Here is a 19,098-nt window from a genome sequence, read left to right as displayed (position 1 = left end):
GCTGGAGGGTTGGGTATAAACACCAATGGTGTCATTACATAGTTTAGTCACCAGGTGGCAGTGGACTGAGATGTATCTGTGTGGAATTAAGGAGTTTCCTTGTTTAAGAGAGACGGACAGACAATAAAAAAATTTGTTTGGCTTCATAGCTGGTGTGTCTCCAAAATCTTCCATGGAAAGTATAAACTGGCGCATCATTATCACCTGGCTTAGTTCCCACCGCTCACAAAATGACATAAGAGTCATGGACTCATTGTTAAAACCGTGTTTATGGAAGACAATCTGACTCGGCTACGAATGATCGCCAAAGAAGAAGACAAAGACCATGAAAAAAGTAGAGCTTTTTGGAAAAGCAGTGCTGTATGTTTTAGTACAACAGCATTTTAAAATAATCCAGTTATCATTTAGAATGAAAATGAAGTATACTTTGGGCTGCACATAAGCATAAAAGGGGGGGGGGATAAGAAACAACTTCCACAAAGATATCACACAAGCAAATAAGCTCCCTACGTAGGGGCAAGAAGAAAGTGCTAAAGATGTATGAGCATACAGAGAACGTCCTACCAGCTGCTGCTACTGAGAGAAGCTGGCAGAAGGGTGCTCATCCACTTGAGGCAAGTGAGCCTGAGAAACATGGTGACATGGGAAGCTGCATCATAAACAGATCATTGTCTAACTAGCTCAGTACTGCCTACACTGAGTAGCAACCACTCACCAGGATTTCTGACAAGTGTTCCACTACCTGGAGATGCCAGCGATTGAACCAGGCATCTTCTGCCTATGAGGCATGTGTTCTATAGCCCTTTACTTTTAGTGCTCTAGAGCAGGGGTCAGCAAATTTTTTCAGCAGAGGGCCAGTCCACTGGCCCTCAGACCTTGTGGGGGGCCGGACTATATGGGGTGGGGGGAATGAACGAATTCCTATGCCCCACAAATAACCCAGAGATGCATTTTAAATAAAAGCACATACCCTACTCATGTAAAAACACACTGATTCCCGGACCATCCACGGGCCAGATTGAGAAGGTGATTGGGCTGGATCTGGCCCCCAGGCCTTAGTTTGCCTACCCATGCTCTAGAATGTTCCAGTCTAGTTCAGCAGAGGCGCAGACCTGCATGTGGCACTGCACACAGGCAAATTAGTCACAGCGAAGCAGTTTTTACCAATTGTCTGGCAGGTATTATTTCCAAAGCAGGGTCTCAAAAGAATGCATTATGTCTTAGGAAGGAAGCAGAATAATTGCATAGCTGCTGGAACCATAGAACAGTCGCAAGATATTTCACTCTGTCTTAGCTGATTGTTCCTAGAAAACAACCTCATACATAATATTGGCTGATGCACGCTAGAGTCACAGAAGTGGGCATAGTAAAACTATGTGGTATATTTAAAAAAATCTCTTCCGTTTTGTTCTTCCACACTTTCAAAACATTCAGCAAGTAAACAAGAAGCCATTACCTGTGCCTGCAGGTTGGGTTCAAGACGCATCAAACATCCAATCTGGAATGATTTTGTGTGGATTATGCCGGCTCCGACAAAGTTAGCAGGATTGGGATCTACTTCTTCCAGTAAAGCTGTGCCAAATCCAATAATCTGCCAAAGGAAAGCCAAAAAGGGGATTTGAACCACAGACCAGGAAAAAGGAAGAGCAGGTGGTGAGAAAGGAAGGAAAGGGGCCTTACAAAAGATGGGCTTGATCGACATGCTGAACACACAGCAGGTCAAATGGTGGTCAACAAGCTCCATGCAGCCTCTCACAACCAGACTCCTGGGTTACAGGACTACAGTGTTTGAACTGAGACTCCACAGATACATTCTTGCAGGAATGTCTCCAATTGTAGTGGGAACATATCTGTGGAGCAGTGGTTCTTGCACTAGATTTCCCCCAAAATGCCTTGTATTGGACTCCTTGCATGCTTTCAGAATGGGTTATTTAAGTTTCAAGAGCTCAGCTGCTTTGATTGCTGGCTACAACTCATGAGGCTCCTACCTACAAGAAGCAGACAATAGACAGACATCTGGAAGAACCACCCTACAAAGTCTAGGCCAGGCTTCCTCAACCTCAGCCCTCCAGATGTTTTGGCCTACGACTCCCATGATCCCTAGCTAGCAGGACCAGTGGTCAGGGATGATGGGAATTGTAGTCTCAAAACATCTGGCGGGCCAAGGTTGAGGAAGCCTGGTCTAGGCACAAACAAGCCTTTGTGCTCTGAAAGGAACTGGTAACATTTGGCAGTTTACATTTCATGTACTTCCCCCTACCACATGATTTTCTCACATTAGGCATAGATACCTGCAGGAAGAAAGCCTATGTATTATGTGCAGGTCTCTATGTGCAGAACCTTCCCCAGAACTTAGCACCCCAACTGCACATAGGCATCTCCACTGCAAATATCCATACCTCAGTTGTGTGTGTAAGTGGGCTTGTATGTAGATAAAATTTCCTGTATGCTTCTCCAGATTCTCTTTTGTCAGAAGTGAGCAGTACTCAGAGAAAAGGCTCACAGTTGTCCATGGAATGATATCCCGAAGTCAAAGCTCATGTCCTTTGGAGGGGCTAGGAAAAGAGCTTTTTTATTCTTATTTGCCCAGAACTTTAAAAAATACAATTTAAACTGGGTTTGATTCTGCTGCAGTGTGTGTGTTTTTACATGCATTTACATTTTTGTTTTAACATTGCTTGACACATTTTATTTTATTGCAGATGATTTTTATTTTCTGGCAAAGCACCCTGGGAGCAACAGCAATGAAGTGTGCAGGTTATAAATGCCCAAGTAGCAATGGTGATAACGATCTCAATCGTGGGATCATCACCTTGTGATGGTGAGTAATCTTACTCGGCTATGAGTGATAGCCGAAGAAGGAGGAGGAGGAGGAGGAGGAGGAGGAGGAGGAGGAGGATAACAGCCACCTGCTACCCACCTTTGCCTTTGTAATTTCGGTATCCATTGGATGGTTTGCTTTAAAGATGTTCTGCACTTCCTGTTGAGGGCTGCAAAGTAACACCAAGGTTAAAGTAGTTAACATTTGCTTTGGTTTTACAGTACAAACATGAGAGAGTTAGGCAGCATTTCATATAGAACCAGCAAATTAGGGGTGGTTAAAACTGAACCTATAAAAATTGAGGCTTGAAGCAGTTTTTCACTGCAGGGTTACATCAGCTTCCTCCTGCCTTCACAAAAAGGACATCATTCAGTCAATGAACCAAATATTGATTCAGCAGTCTGTTTTGCCTCCCTCCCTCCTTCCGCCCAACAACCCACCCACAATTCAGGTAGGCTGCCCACTTTTTAAAAATCAACTAAAATGTTAAATTTACATGTAAACTTATTAAGCAGGACCAATTTTAAAAACATGGCAAAATTACCCCAGGGGATTGGGGAGAGGGAAAGATATGGATCATTATCAATTACTGACAGGAACATTCAGCAGATCTGGTAATTGACACACATGCCCTGGTGACACTCAAACTGGATAACTGGAACACGCTCTGCATACAGTGTCCTCTGAAACCCTTTTGGAAATTTAAACTGGTGCAAAATGGTTTTGGGAGTCTACTTTACTGATCACCTCACTCCAGTTTTGTTGCAGTGGCTCCCAGTATTTTCCCAAGCACAATTCGGGCTGCTGGTTCTTGCCTACAAAGCCCTAAACCATTGATGAGGAAGCTGTGGCCCTTCAGATGTTGTAGACTCCTGCCATTCCTGACCACTGGCCATTCTGGGTGGTCCAAAGGAAACTGGGAGTCCAACAACATCTAAAGGACCACAACCCCCACCCACCACCTCAGCCCTAAACTGTTTGGGAACAGGATATCTGAAGGTCTGCCTCCTCCCATATAATCCTGATCACCTGCTGAATTCAACACTGGAGGTCCTGCTATATGTTCCAACATTTTCTGGAGCACAGTTGGTTGGGATACTTTTCTACTGCAGCACCCAGATCATGGAACTCTCATCCTTATAAGCTTCAGGCGCGTTACTCTGCTGAACTTTTGATTTCATTTAATGCTTCTCTCTCTCTCTCTGATTTAAAAACTCATCTTATCTATATACTATTTTTTAGTGATTCTGGAAATGCTTTTATTAATGTTTAGTAATTTTATAAGTTGCTTTGGATTTATTTATAAAGAACAGTAGGGTTAAAAAAATAAATTAAAGAAATGTATTGTGCACAGCTAGCTGTGGAAAAATGCAGGACTTGTCCTTCTCCAGTTCAATCCTGCAGAGACGTTAGTACAAAGGAGGTCAATGTTCTTCTACATCAGCTTGACTGATGAAATAATTTACACCTTCATACACCCCTGGAAGGGCTCAAGTTAATGGGTAGGCACCACCAGACTAAAGCAACACAGCATGTGCCATTAATGGCTGTGCAGGATCTGAACCATCTTACCTGCTTAGCTGCTTCCACCTTTGGAAGAAGTCTTGAGCGGCCATTTCTGTAGGCTGGAAAAATTTGTTCAGCGTGATGGGAAGCTTTACAGAAATGTTTTGCAACGTTCCTCCATATCTGAAACATTCAAACAGCAACAATTTAAACCTTTGAGGACCTTTGAACATTAGGAAACAGTTGCCACAGGTTTTTCTTTTTTTTAAAAAAAAAGTCTTCAAAGGATATAGACACAGGTGTCTGTTGAATTAAAACTCCACCCCAAAATGTGGTTCCGCGCCCCAATCGTTCGGTTTCATTTGTTTAGAAGGCAGTCCTTACTTAAACCCAACACATATAGACCCAAATTAAGAGTTGTACCTGAACTGAATATTTAGGGCTGGTGCTTCCATGAAGTCCGATATGCACTCAATGTTTACTATCTGCTGCACCTGAGCACCTCCCTCCACAGTGGGATCAACTGGTTTCGTCTGCAAATTCAGGCGTGGCAGGTTAAGGAAACAGGCTATTTGGCTAACTTAATATTGGGAAAGTGCTGCCATAAAAGTCACAAGTAATCAAACTAAAACATGAGGCATTGATTACAAAAATGTGGTTTAAGTGCTTGGGGGGGGGGGGATGCAAATAAATAACAGCCGCAAGGGAGCCTGAGCAGCACCAGGACTGCAGGGGGTGGCAGGGGTGCCTTTTCATAGGTTCGTGGAGTAGAAAGGGACATGGGAGTCATCTAAGCCCAACCCCCTGCTCCTTCCAGGATGCAACCACAGCATCTCAGGACCCAGACAGATGACCATTAAGCCATTGCTTAAACAGCTCCAGAGGAGGAAATCCCATCACCTCCCAGGTAAGCCTTCTGTACTGTTGGATATATAGTTCTTGGCATTAGGAAGTTTCTCTTTAAATGGTTTAGCCAAAATCTGCTTCCCTGCCATTTCCAATCATTGGTTCTAGACCGGCTCTCCAGAGCAGCAGAAAGCAAACCTGCTCCATCTTTGGTGCAACAGCCCATCAGGTATTTGAAAGCACCTCCTTTTCAAATGGAAAAATCAGGCATGCACCTACTCACGCACCCTGCTCTTTGCATCAAGAGGGAAGCCCCCTGACACAAACAACAGTTTGAGGGGTGCATTTTGCCAGAATCACAGCAGCGGATAGGAAACATCATCTCTATCTCCTGAACTCCCCATGGTGCTCACGATCCCCTGCAGCAGCTATTTAATATTTTTCCCAAAATGCATATTAAATTGCATTCATAATAATAATCATAACAGACAGGTATTTTAGAATCTAAAAAAAAGTCAGGTTTGCATGACAGCTATCTTCAAGAGTAACCTGACAATATTTGAGAGACAGAACATTTTGGGGGATCCCTTGACACTAGAGGGGCAGCCACACTCCATAAACATTGTCATTTAAACAAATAATTTAAAACCAAGGAACTCTGCCTGCATAATGCCTAGTACAGTGGTACCTCTGGTTACGAACTTAATTCGTTCCGGAGGTCCGTTCTTAACCTGAAACCGTTAACTGAGGTACCACTTTTGCTAATGGGGCCTCCCACTGCCGCCACACGATTTCTGTTCTCATCCTGAGGTAAAGTTCTTAACCCGAGGTACTACTTCCAGGTTAGCGGAGTCTGTCACCTGAAGTGTTTGTAACCCGAGGTACCACTGTAGAGAGAAGGGACACACTTTTCTAGGTCAAACACAGAACCAGTCTACCTTCCTGACATGATTATCCTTAAATCACCTTTCTCTATATTGTGGTCCCCCAAGAAACGCAATGAACACTTTTGCCCAATGTTCTCCAATTCTTCCTACTGAACTGCAGTCCCTGCAGCATACAGTCTGATTCCTGTGCTTAAGAACAATATTTATTTCTCTTGTTAGCGATATCAGGTAACAAAAGGATATTAGCCTGGAGTTCATCTGAACAGATTAGCGCTGGAGTAAAATTCAAAAATTGTGTTGAAGTCTTGTTCCCATAAAATATGAACATCCGACCTGCAAAGAAACAAGGCAACACTTATGAGCGTTTGATTTAAACCACCACCCAAGCCTACTTAAGCTTGAAAAGGAATTAATTATAACATGCAGGGCTTTTCTGACATTCTTACAAAGGCCCAGCAATATTTCGTTAGAGGCCCAAACATGACACTTCTTACAAAAATAGGACCTAAGGCAATACTGTAGAATGCAGTTTATCATAAACTGTGTTGTTCTTACCCAGGTTCTGCCGAAATTCAGATTTCAAACCAATCTGTAGCAACTGATTCTCAAATAAGACTCCATTATTTTTGCAAACAAACCTAGAAAGAGAGAAGCAGGCACAATACAGGAATTATGTTTTTGATAAATCACATGTTGTTGCCAACTGCTTTAGATAGAAAGGATGCAGTCAGACATCTGTGCACCCAAGAGTATTAGAAGAAGTCAAGAAGAAGCAAGAACCAAGATAGAATCAAAATCAAGAAGTAAGCTGTAGGTCAAATAGTCCTTGCAAAATTTGCTTTATTCCTCAACTATTCCAAGCTGCCCCAATCACAGAAACATTGGGGGGAAGGGTTAAGGAGCCACAACATCCATGCTTTGAGGACTGGGCAACTGGTAGGAGCAAAAGACTGAAGTTTGAAAGACATGACAATATCCCCTAGGGCATCTTAGAAACATTAAAATGGCATATCACTTGCTTGGTGCCATTCTAAGTATTAACTATTGCCAAGTTGGGGTAGGCATGGTGTTTTCTCTCCCAGCTATGACTAATTAGCTCAGGCTTCAAACATCAATTATCTACTAACGCAATGAATCGGAAGACAGACAGCAATGCATTATGAAGAGCTTTAGATTATGGTGGTTGCCAAATTGTGGTTGCCCAAGGCAAATGATTTTTTAAAAGTGTTTTGGAATGTTATGTATTAGGTAAATTATGTGGGTAAGACAAATGGGAGAAACAGTACAAACTAGCTATGGGTCTGGGAATCTATTATGTGACCTTGGACAAAACATGCAGCCTCAATATTTCTTCTGTAAAATAGGATCAACAGCCTAGCTCACAGGAATGCTATGAGTATGCAGACCTTGCAAACTGCTTTGCAAAATGCACAACAAATAACAGCATTTGCATTACTTTAGTTTTGTAAGAGTTTAGGACCCAGGCACAGTCTTGGTTCTTACTTCACTATTTTTCCTGAAGGAAAGACTAGACATTCTAGCACACTGTAAGAACCAAAGCCTCGATATTCAATTCCTTTGAATACTCATCAACACTGCAGAGCTCTATCCCAGAATATGCTGCATGTTGACTGCCACAGAGTATCATAGGGCTGATTCACAAATACGTGTGTGTGTGTGTGTGTGTGTGTGTGTGTGTGTGTGTCACTCAGCCTCCAGATGCAGGATGTGTGAAATGACAATGCTGCATTGTATTTAAAGAGATAGTTGTGTGAGGACTCCCTCTTACCTGCATGTTCACCACTTGACTACAATATCAAGTAGAACCAGCCCACAGCTTTTGCAATTAGGCAACATGTAAACTTTGAAAACATTTGATCTATAATTACCGAGATCCAAAGCAATTGATGCCAGCTTCCATTACAAGCAATTCTATTGCCTTTTTTACACTCTAAAAAAGCTTGCTACTTTTCAGTTACCTTCCTGGATTAGATTTAAAAACTGGATAAGAAGATAAAAAGGTTGTTCTCTCTATGACGATTCACATGCACATTTTGATCACGCCTGCTCCAAGGCAGATCATACTCAGGCCAGAACAAGCAGTAACAAAATCATTTGAAATAATGTGCTTTTTTTAAAAAAGGAAGAGGTTGTACTAGTTGCCCAGTCCTGCAAGGATTTAGTATTGCTTACGTGTGAAAAAGCTCATCAGCATCATGCACAGCATCAGCTGGTTCCTCAGAAACCACCTGCTCATTTGAAGATAGGTCAGGACTAAAGTGAAGCAGCAGAAAGAGAAGAAAAGAGAAGAGAAAAGAAGAGAAGAGGCAGCACACAGAAAGGGAGAGATTAGTTAGTAAGGAAAGGAAAACTTAGGGAGGAGGAAAAATCCCTCCTCCCAACTCCATTAACAGCACTATCTTAGACCTACTTAATGAAAAAGAAGTCCCATCGCTCAGCCCAGACACTGAGGTCCAGCTCCAAGGGCCTTCTGCTGGTTCCCTCACTGCGAGAAGTGATGTTACAGGGAACCAGGCAGAGGGCCTTCTTGGTAGTGGCGCCCACCCTGTCAACGTCCTCCCATCAGATGTCAAGGAAATAAACAACTATCCGACTTTTAGAAGACTTCTGAAGGCAGCCCTGTTTAGGGAAGTTTTTAATGCCTGATGTTTTAGTATGTTATGATATATGCTGTGAGCTGCTCAGAGTAGCTGGGGAAGCCCAGCCAGATGGGTGGGGTATAAATAATAAAATTATTATTGTTGTGGTTATTATTATTATTAATGGCTGTTGCTCCCAGGTAAGTGGGTACAGGGCTGCAGTGTAAGAGCAGCATTTTCAATAGCTTATAAGAAAGACTCAGTGGGTTATAACCAGCAATGTTTGGGCACAACCGGAACAGGGCTGTGCTAGTCTAGTTCAATGGGAAGGCTGAAGTCCTGCTGCAGAACTGGAAGTCTATTCAAGCAATGTTGGGATTCCGATCTATAGATACACTAAATCTAAAATTTGCTTGCACACACAATCCTGAATTATTGAGCACAAAGAAACTCAAGTAACAATTTGAGAGAATTTGCCCCCTTGACAGTATTTGTGTGCCCTTATCAAATACCAAAGTTCTTGAAATGGCTTTGCTCAAGATTGTCCACCACGTTGCAACTTTGCAGCACTCTTCTGAGTTATGGACAGAGCTTGACATTTGTCTTCAAGCATTTTCAGGTTTTTCTACACTGCCTTTTAAGACAATGGTTTAAATTTTTAAAATAAAGGAAGACAACTCCCAAACTCAGGCTGCAACACTGCAGCATTACACTAAGAACTTTATGTGAAGCTGCTGCCAAGTGCAAAACACTCGTTGAATCAAGAGACCTGACCAGTGATGTTTCATAAAGCTACCAGTACTTGATTTAACAGACAGAGAAGGAATGTCATTAGTTTTTGTTTTGTTTTTAAAAATGGGGGTTCACACATGCAACAGGAGAAATTACTAAACTAGAGCAAAATAATACTGTTCTCACATCAAAATATATTGATTGTATTCATCATTTTATTATTATCTATTCCTATTAACCAGATATTTAATTAATACCATTATGATTATTCTCATTGCCATGCATGCACTTACCCTAAAGGAAAGGTGGCCCTCCATGAAATTTTATCTGTTTGCAGCCCTATCCAATTCTACAATCAAGAGAATTCAGCCAAGGAGAGAAAAATGCTTTCCAGTTATATGGAAGAGATATTTAAGATTTACAGGAAAGTGACATCCAGTGCTCAGACTACTATGTGATGAATAAGATGTCTTCCCCCAAAATAAAAAAGTGTGGCCAATCCTAGCAAGGCGAATAGTGTCGTACATGAGTTAAGATGACTTGCCAACCTTTGTTGCTCTCTCAGTGAAACATGCAAGAAGGGAACCTTGTAGTAGCTGGGAACGAGAAAGGGGGAACAATTGCTTCCCACCACTCGTATGATGCTTTGATTTATTATATACCTTGCAAAGTTATCTTCAGAACCTGGAGCTAGAGATGCGGGAGCCGCAGAGGTGTCCGAAAACACATCTACCAACAAACTGCCACTAGATGCTGGGGCTGGAACAGAGTTTGTCGTGGGGGCTGTGCCAAGTCCTAAAAGGTCTGCTGAAGGAGATGGAGTAGACTGTAAGAGACAACAGGAAAGTTCTGTGATTAAAGCATGTCTGCTGATAAGTACAAACCGGGCCATGTCCCCAGCTCACTTTCCCCATCCAACGTGAAGTTCTTTCATTAAGAAAACTGTGTCGTTCATTACATTAATTTGATTTAGCAATAACATCCCGTTCCTTGACCCACAAAGCATTTAACGTTATCAGAAAAGGAGACAGCAAATCAATTTGAACAGTAACACGGCATGAAAACGTGAGCAGACGAGCAGTTATCACAGGTATAAGATCTAAAGGGGAAAGGAACTTGCTGAGGAGGAAAAGTCATAAGAAGAGGAAGCCTGGCATGTTGCTGTGTTACTCGCAACCCACTCCTGGATTCTCAGTATACCTTTCCTCTGAGGAGTAAACTCACAGGCTTCTTACATTTGGATTTTTAGTCCCAGATTAACAGGAGTACCTGTGACTGAAAGCCACCTCATCAAGAATAGCCCAGTGTCACTCCATTAAATCAACATGGACACATTGTTAGACTGGGAATAAGACCCACCTCTATGTGTACGTATAATATTTATATTTATAAAAATATTTATAGACCACCCTCTTATATAAAATCTCAGGGTAGTGTACAACAAGGTTTACAAATATATATATAAAATACCATTTAAAAAATACAAAATGATGATATAAATGGCCCACTCATCTGAAAAGCTTAAACCACGGAACAGGCCTGTCAACACAAAGAAGTCTTCAAGAGACACCTGGAGGTTAGCAGTGAGGCTACCTGTTGTATTTCTGCTGGAAGAATATTCCACAGCATTGGACTGGAAGCCTGCCTGACTTCTAGTAAAGCCCATTGGGCTTCCGAAACACAAGGGACAACTAACTGTGATCTTTCGGATGATCTCAGTGATTGAGATAAGATATACGGGCCCAGACAGTCGCAAGGTAACCCTGACCCAAGTTGTTCTGGGGTTTAGATCTCAATACAAGAAACTGGCCCAGTGGCATGGCATGACCAAAATGTATAGAAAAACGACTGAGAAAATATCTAACCCAGCCATTCATAAAGCAAATTAATTTGGATTTTGAGGTGTATCTAAATTGGCCTTTCCTGGTTGCCAGGGTACCAGTATAGCTGAGGTCTGGAAGGAGACCTCTCCTCTAGGGTTATATGCAGACATTCCATTTCCCTTATAATCAACCTGGCTTCAAGAACTGGTATCTTACGCTGCTGAAACCAACCTACCACAGTGCTGGCATTTACAAGAGTAGCTTCTGTGCTCCCATTCACATCAGAGTTCCTCTCTTTCTTTGTCTCTTCCAAGTCAGTAACTGTGTTGGGGCCCTTTTTCTTCTTGAGCTTAGCCAGAATTGAGGACTCCCTCTCTGGAAATGGGGGCATTTCTTCCAGCACCGTTGCCTTATAGGGAAAACAAGCCATAAGAGACCGGAGCATGTATATTTGGAAGAGGTAGGAAAAACACTGATTTCTTAAGGGAGGAATGGTGAATCTCTAGCCCTCCTGTTGTCACTAGTCTATAATTCCCATCAATCTTGATCACCGGCCATGTTGGCTGGGCTGGTAGGAGTCCAACATGGAGGATCACATTTCCCAACCTCTGTCTTAAAGTATAACCCCCACATGGTGTATGTTACATTATCCCATTTGCTACAATCAATTAACAACCCCCTTCACCCCACCCCCAAAAAACCACCAAACACAATTATGGCTGGTGTAAAAAACAGTGGGGGGGAGCAATATTTCTGGACACAGCTGCCAAGAATTAACTTCACATTCATGTGAATACATACCAAGATGTCAGTACTTGCAATTGTACTGAGTCTCAAGTACTCAACAGCTCTTTGCTGCAGCTCGACATCAGCATTTTTCAGTTGGCTATCACTGCGCAGCACATCCTGAATAGTTGTTTTTATCTCAGGAAATAAATTCACAAATTTTATGTACGTAGACAGAAGCAGCGCTCTGGTTGGAACACTGCATAGGTGGAACTTTGAGTGCAGCAGGTTGAACTGGATCAAAGGGCTGGGGTGGAAGGGAGGAAAAGAGAGGAAAAGGGAACAAGAACAAAGTCACCATTAAAACTGCGAGTTGACAATGATTTGCAACCAATCAGAAGCCGTGCCTTGGTTTTTGAATGTTTTGGGAGTCAAACGGACTCCCAGAACGCATTGAATTCGAGAACCAAGGTACCACTGTACTTAAGTAATGAAATTTCTCTTGCCATGATATCAGAATCCTATTTCATCCACTAGTTTACAGAATTGTTACTTTAAACAGAAAGGATGGCTTTCTCTCCTCACAGCCGCATGTCCTTCTGCACACATTGAGCGCTATCCTAATAAATTCTCCATGGGCCATGTCAAACAAAAATGGGGTACCAGGGACTCCTGACTCAAGGGCCCCCCACTCCACTCTGGGACGAGAGGAACATAGTTAGGAGGGGCAGAGCCAAAAGCTCTGGAGACATACTGGGCAAGTGAGCATGCTGCCATAGCATGACAGAAAGATCACAAGATAGATAGACCGTTTTAAAATTGGCTGCATAGTTATTATGCCACAGTTATTAATTACATGATGCCACCCCCAGGTTCAAGAGTGTGTTTTTACCTAGATCTTGGATCCCCAGCAATCAGATTTCCAAACTCTCCCAAGATGTAGCCACCTACTTTTACCAGGTTCTCATGGCAGGCCGGTGCTTGAAGCGCCTGTTGAAGACATTTGAAGCCCATCATAAAGTTGCTAGACTCAGTAAATGCATGCACCTAAAACATTAGTGCTGATGAAGATTCAGGATTTTTTTGAATTTTTATTTGGGTGCCTCACAGTAGTATCTACATAGGGTTTCTCCCTTTCCTCCAGGGCATCAGTGACTGTCACAACTAGAAACATGATATTGATTAGAGCAAGATTACCCACTGGGAGACATGAGGCCTGCCTGATCTCCATTGGGTTGGAAGGCATTTTCTTATAATCTAGGATTGGCTAGTGACTGAAGGTCTGGGATCCCTTGGCATGCAGCTTGGTTTTCATTTGAGTATTGGTCCAGCATTGTGCATATAGCACAGGTGAAGGGGCAAACTGGACTCACACATGGAGAGCAGGGTGGCAAGAAGTCTGAATCCAATAGCCTACTGGTCTCTTCCAAACCGATACTAAATGGCTGGCATTATTTGGAGGATATTGTGCTGTATGTGGGGAAGATATGCTTGAACTGGAGAGAAGAGTTTGCAGTCCTCTCTCTCCCCTGCACTCTGCAACAACACTTTAAACATGGAAGTAACTTCTGCCGCTCTAGGAGGAACGTTCTGTTCCATTCTGTGGTACGGACTGCTAGTTTCCTGCATCTGTACAAGAAGTACAAACACAGTGGAATGAGGAAAATCCGTTTACTAGTTGCCCTCCTTTTTACTCCTGCCCAATGTATTGGAAAAGCTGTCGTTCTTAGATGTATATCCTGCTTTTTGACCAGAAATCACGAAAGGAGTTAACAGCTTTAATGAAAAATAGTAATATATTTTAAGAGAGAGAAATAAAAGAAACAGACCCAAAAGGAGGTATTTGCAAGGGGAGGTGGGAAGAAAAGAGATCCCATTTTTTTTAAAGGGTTCTGAAAGTTAGCATAATACATAAATCCTTAAAAAGTGCTTGTTAGGTACTGGTCAGTCAAAGCTCTCAGAGAAGCTTTTGAAACAAACAAATCACAGCAAAGCAGGATATAATGCTGCATTAATTATTATTATTATTATTATTTGGCATGGCCAAGTTCTTCTCTCCTCCAAAGCCACCACTATAAGGCTAACTTAAGAGAAATAAGAATGGCAAATAAGTTTTTCACGCTCAAAACATTTTTTGCTCGTGCTATCGCAACACAACAGATTAGAGGAACAGATGGAAGATTAGCTCTTAGCAGCAAGGCAGGTTTATCTCATTGTGTCAGGGAGTAGTGCAATTTGTGCAGAAAGCTGCTCAAAACAGAGAGGTCTTATCAGAAGCCTGCAGAGCGAGGATCAGTTCCAAGTACACAACTCGTGCAAGACAGCTAGTTAATCTTGACAAGAAGAAAGAAAGTGCCAGCCTGGCCTTTGAGAGGGGTGGCGGCACAGGGGTGCATATGACAATGCACTCTTGACAGCAGTGGCTCATAACAGGGAAAGAGGGCCAGGTACCCAGAGCCCTAAAAGGATTATTACCCAACCTGGATACAGCATGCCTAAGTGACAGCAGTCACCCAAGTGCAAAGGTCACGTCAGCTCAGTAGGAAGACAGCACCAGTTATTGACCATCCACCCTAATAGTTGTAACTACAACACTTTGGCCAAGTGCTACTTCAAACTATTGAGGTGTTTATAGAAAAGTTATTTGCATCACTAGCCAATTATAATTTCTTGGATTCAGAACTGGACTATTCCAGCCTTTCTAAATTTCATTTTTAATAAAACTATTTCAATCTAAGCATATTTGGGCAATGTAGAGAAAGCACCAGCTGCAACATTACAAATAAGAGTCTTGTGCCACCTTTAAAAAACTAGCAAAGTTATTATGGCATATAGGCTTTTGTGGGCTGCAGACCCCTTCATCAGATGCATTAAGTGTTATCCTGAGAGACATATATAAGAGAGAGAGAAGAAGAAGGAAGAGACAGAGAGTAGTTAACAGAAATAAAATGCAGGGAAGTGCAGGCAGTAATAATTGTGTAATTATCTGTGGCATTCACAAGACAGTTTATCAAAGTTTATTGGCCCCTTGGCATCATCATCCATCATTCATGCTTCCTCATTCTGGGCAACTGCTGCCTCATCCACCATGGATGTGCGGTTTACACAAATTTTCACATGGAACAATTCTCTCCCCCCTCACAGTGCCTCAAAAACTTTTCCCAATTCAATCTTTAGTCTAGCTTCATGTCTATTTTCATTGAGACAAGGATTTCTCCATGTAAGTAATACACCATTAGTACAATGAAAAAGTCATACCCTGTGGGTCTATTGCTAAAAATGAAATTAAGGGAAGGGGCAAGGCAAAGTTACAGAACCGCAGAAGTGTCAGAAGCAAGTAAGAAAAGAGCATAAATAGAAAATGCCAGCAAAGGGGAATGATGAAAGAAGTCAAACACCCACCTGGACCAGAATTATTCCTTACCACTTGGCTTTCATTACTAGTTTACAGTGAGATGCTGGAAGAAAAAGGCTTCCAAACAATAATTATGTCTTACCTCAAAGACTGTCTTTGCTGCATATCCTTGCACATCATCTCTGTTAATTACAATCTGGATGACTCTGTACCACACCTCTTCACTGACATAGTCTCCAGCGATTCGAATCAAATTCAAGATGGTGTCCACATACCAAGTGTAGTCCACTGCATATTTCTCAGCTAAAATCGCAACCTTCAGCACCTGAGCAAACATACACAACACCAACTTATGAAGCAACTTCATTCAAACAATGAATTTCTACAGCATTTAATACCTATCCATTCAAAAAAAATAAAGGAAAACTAAACGCACCACTGTTCCTACATCTCTCAATTCATCCAAACTAGTTAGTATAAATACCCTCCTTAGTACAACGTATCCAATATTGATTAATACCTTAAACAAATGTAAAAGGGTGATCCAGAGACAATATATTTTAGGATCAACTGAAGTAAAAGCAAAGCACATTTTACTGTGATTAGACTGATCATATACAGTTTAATAAACCCAGTGCAAGAAATTCTGCCATCTACTTTAAAGAGCAACCAAAAGATTGTCACCTGTGGAACCTTAAAATAAATTTACAGTGGTGCCTCGCAAGACGAAAAGAATCCGTTCCGTGAGTCTCTTCGTCTAGCGGTTTTTTCGTCTTGTGAAGCAAGCCTATTAGCGGATTAGCGGATTAGCCCTATTAGCGGTTTAGCAGCTATTAGCGGCTATTAAAGGCTTAAGGGATTAGCGGATTAGCTGCTAAAAGGCTATTAGCAGCTTAGTGCCTTAGAAAAAGGGGGTGGGGAGCGAAAAAACACCCCAGGAATCGCAAGACATTTTCGTCTTGCGAAGCAAGCCCATAGGGAAATTCGTCCTGCGAAGCACCTCCAAAACGGAAAACCCTTTCGTCTAGCGGGTTTTCCGTCTTGCGAGGCATTCGTCTTGCGGGGCACCACTGTATTATGGCTACTCCTCTAGAAGTCAGCACAAAGGTGACCATCTACTGGAATTAGCATTTGTACACAGTAGTCACATTGAAATTGTCAGATGCTATGTTTAGCTTAGCAAAGGTTGATGTCATCTTGCAGCTCTAAATTTATAGCAGCACTCAACGGGGAAGACAGCTCAGATGATGAGGATTATTATTATTATTGTTATTGTTATTGTTGTTATTATTATTATTATTATTATTATTATCATTATCATTATTATTACTTACAATTTCTTCTCTAATAGAATAATCAGCAGTTTCCAGGTAATTCAGCATTTCAGCTACAATTTGCTGGGCGTTGCTTCTGTCACACATGGCATACAGGAGGTCCACCGCTCTTTGTCGCACACTTACATCCCTCTCTGTCTGCAAAGGACATCACAATGGTAAAAGATCAACACAAAGGGAGAGATTTGGGGAAACAACAATTAAGACGTGTCCAAATTTTTAAGCAGACTATCGCAGTGCCCACGCTACAGATACTAGCGCCTGAATTGCACCTAGAATCAGTACCAGGCGGCATTTGTTTCGAAGTCAATAATCCTAAACAGCATTTATAACAAGAAACAAGATACTTGGCTTCACCCCAATTGGGGTCAAAGCCAGGAAAACAATTTTAAGTGGAATGATTATTTATTAAATATTACTAATTAAGAGTCCTGGATCAAGGGAAGGATAACCATGTAATGAATGACACCAAGGCATTCACCCCACCCCACCCCACCCCCCGTTGTACCCACACAAGACTCCTCAGTAGGGGGACAACAAACTATGCAAGAAAAGTGGCAGTAACGCAGAGTTGGGGAGCTTGAGGTCTCCCAAATGCTGGCTGGGTCTCATGGGAGTTTTTAGTTCAGCAACATACGGAAGGCTGCATGTTCTCCACCCCTGGGACAATGGCTAGCAGTAGCTCAAACTAGGGTCCCTCCGGGGTCTCTCCCTGGTGCCCACAAAGCCTCTGAGCCCCATTGGTCATGAAGTGGAGAGAGTGGCTTGTCGCATATTTGTCAGAAGGTGGGTGCTGAGATCTAAGGGAAGAAGGTAGAAGTGTTGACACCCTACCCTACTTCCTCTTCCAGCTCTATATGCTTTTTATGGTCCAGATGAATTCTACAGGATCCAACATTTACCCAGATCCCTTGGAAAAGCAAAAAAAATTGCACACACGGACACTTTCTTACTCATGGGGAGGAGCTAATCTGGGAGACAGAAACGATAAGTGAGCAGCATGGGTGGCATCCACAGCACTTGCTCAAAAATCTAAATGATATCATGGACCCCAAAAAAGATTGGTGGCCCCTGCTTTATACTTTGACTAGAAAGTATTAAGAACTAGACTGTGGTGACGTTGATGCATCCAAGAGCACCATGAACTGCAGGAAGGAACAGGTCAGAAAAGAACAAGGATCCAGATACAGGAGGTAGTGGGTAGTGGTGAGACCCACCAACTACTGTATTGGGTCTCTTCCCTGTGGGACGGTGGTCCCCTCCCAGGGTTGCTGTGCATTAATTTTAGTGGCAAGGGCAGGAGGTTAAAGCCAAGTCCAGCTCTAGCTGCGTGGCGACAGTCAGTCATTTGGGAGGAAAACAGAGAAAGAAAATTAAGCATTCTTCAGTAGAAACTTTAATCCGTTCTTTCTCTTCAGCTAGGTGCTTTTCTCTGGTATCCTCCTCACCTCCAGCATCCTCAGAGGAATCGTCATTCCCCTCAATTGCCCTCTGTCCTTCTAACCAACACTCCCCTGTTCAACATGTTAAATCCCAGGACAGTGACACGTGATTCAGGCTGCAGTTCAAGCACAGGCCCACTGATGGATGTGAAGCCTCTCTTTATCGTTCATTATGTTTTAAAGAGCTTCCAATGAAGAGACCACTCCACATCCTTTTTATTGCATGAATAAAACTCTTGCTGCTCTTGGAATGCAAAGCAGCAAGCCCACACAGATACATGGTTTGGTTCTGCTTTGTTTTTCAAAAATCAACTCCAAATTTAAGGTTAATACACAGATCCAATAGTTACCTTCAGTGCATTGATAACTGTTTCTATGTGCGTTTTCACGGCCTCGTGTGAAAACTCAGAGCTTGCAAGCGTGCACATGCTTTCCAGTGCTAGGTACCGAAGATTAGTTTCCCGGTGCTGCAAGAACTGGCCTAACTGATTACAGGCACGGACAAGCAGGTTTGGCTCACTAGGCAGAAGAGAGTGTGTGGGAAAGGCAAAAAAGAAAAAGAAAAGACAGAACTTGGGTGAGGAAAGTGCATCGAGGAAAACATTAATAAGAGTTAGGTACCAAGAGGTACCTTCACTACAGGAGCTTCAAAACTGCAGCTAATACCTTTTGGAGGGTTAGTAGCAGCACAGCTACATATTGCAGGAAGTAATTAAAATTCTATTTTAGGTAATTAAGATTCTATTTTAAAAGCTGGAAGCTTATCAGGAGCTTTGCAGAGTCTGGGATCCTGCCGTGTCCTGATAACACAATGGTGGCCTCAGGTACGGTTCTTATAATAGAGGGAAGGCATAGTGACCTCTCACACGGCTCCTGAAATGTGTAATTGATGCCACGATGTGGGAGGGGCCAAGAATACTGTGACTGGAAGAGAGCCATCCTGCATCGAGGGATTTCAGCCTTTGGTTGAAGTAGTAACATCAGCCCGTCTCGCATCGTATGTTACCTACAGCAGCATAGGAAGCA

The 19,098-nt window shown here is 42.4% G+C and overlaps 1 protein-coding gene and 1 long non-coding RNA gene across 7 annotated transcripts in view; one reads left to right on the top strand and one right to left on the bottom strand.

Annotated features, from left to right (window-relative positions):
- The window catches only part of AP2A2 (adaptor related protein complex 2 subunit alpha 2), a 61,292-nt gene that overhangs the window by 3,042 nt on the left and 39,152 nt on the right, over positions 1-19,098 (bottom strand). For 3 of the 5 annotated variants that reach the window (XM_083427700.1, XM_083427697.1, XM_083427696.1), the window contains exons 9-22: positions 18,423-18,591; positions 16,631-16,768; positions 15,439-15,621; positions 12,834-12,931; positions 12,017-12,248; positions 11,451-11,624; positions 10,055-10,218; positions 8,254-8,334; positions 6,616-6,698; positions 6,304-6,393; positions 4,751-4,874; positions 4,394-4,510; positions 2,921-2,990; positions 1,457-1,591 (exon numbers count right to left, since the gene is read on the bottom strand). In XM_083427700.1, coding sequence (XP_083283826.1) covers positions 1,457-1,591; positions 2,921-2,990; positions 4,394-4,510; positions 4,751-4,874; positions 6,304-6,393; positions 6,616-6,698; positions 8,254-8,334; positions 10,055-10,218; positions 11,451-11,624; positions 12,017-12,248; positions 12,834-12,931; positions 15,439-15,621; positions 16,631-16,768; positions 18,423-18,591 — 1,858 coding nt within the window. The remainder of the gene's footprint in view (positions 1-1,456; positions 1,592-2,920; positions 2,991-4,393; positions 4,511-4,750; positions 4,875-6,303; positions 6,394-6,615; positions 6,699-8,253; positions 8,335-10,054; positions 10,219-11,450; positions 11,625-12,016; positions 12,249-12,833; positions 12,932-15,438; positions 15,622-16,630; positions 16,769-18,422; positions 18,592-19,098) is intronic. The other 2 variants (XM_083427698.1, XM_083427699.1) reach the window with 1 other exon arrangement.
- Positions 1,524-9,896, top strand: LOC310672060. Of its 2 annotated transcripts, XR_014508372.1 has the most exons (3): positions 1,524-1,653; positions 2,703-2,821; positions 9,730-9,896. It is a non-coding gene; the product is annotated as an uncharacterized lncRNA (long non-coding RNA). The 2 variants fall into 2 exon arrangements; XR_014508373.1 differs by having other exon boundaries at positions 1,599-2,821.

This window comes from Podarcis tiliguerta (assembly GCF_965153285.1).
Source record: "Podarcis tiliguerta genome assembly, chromosome: 1".
In the NCBI taxonomy this organism is placed as follows: domain Eukaryota; kingdom Metazoa; phylum Chordata; class Lepidosauria; order Squamata; family Lacertidae; genus Podarcis; species Podarcis tiliguerta.
Note: the sequence above shows the minus strand (reverse complement) of the source record. Positions and strands in the feature narration are given on the sequence as shown.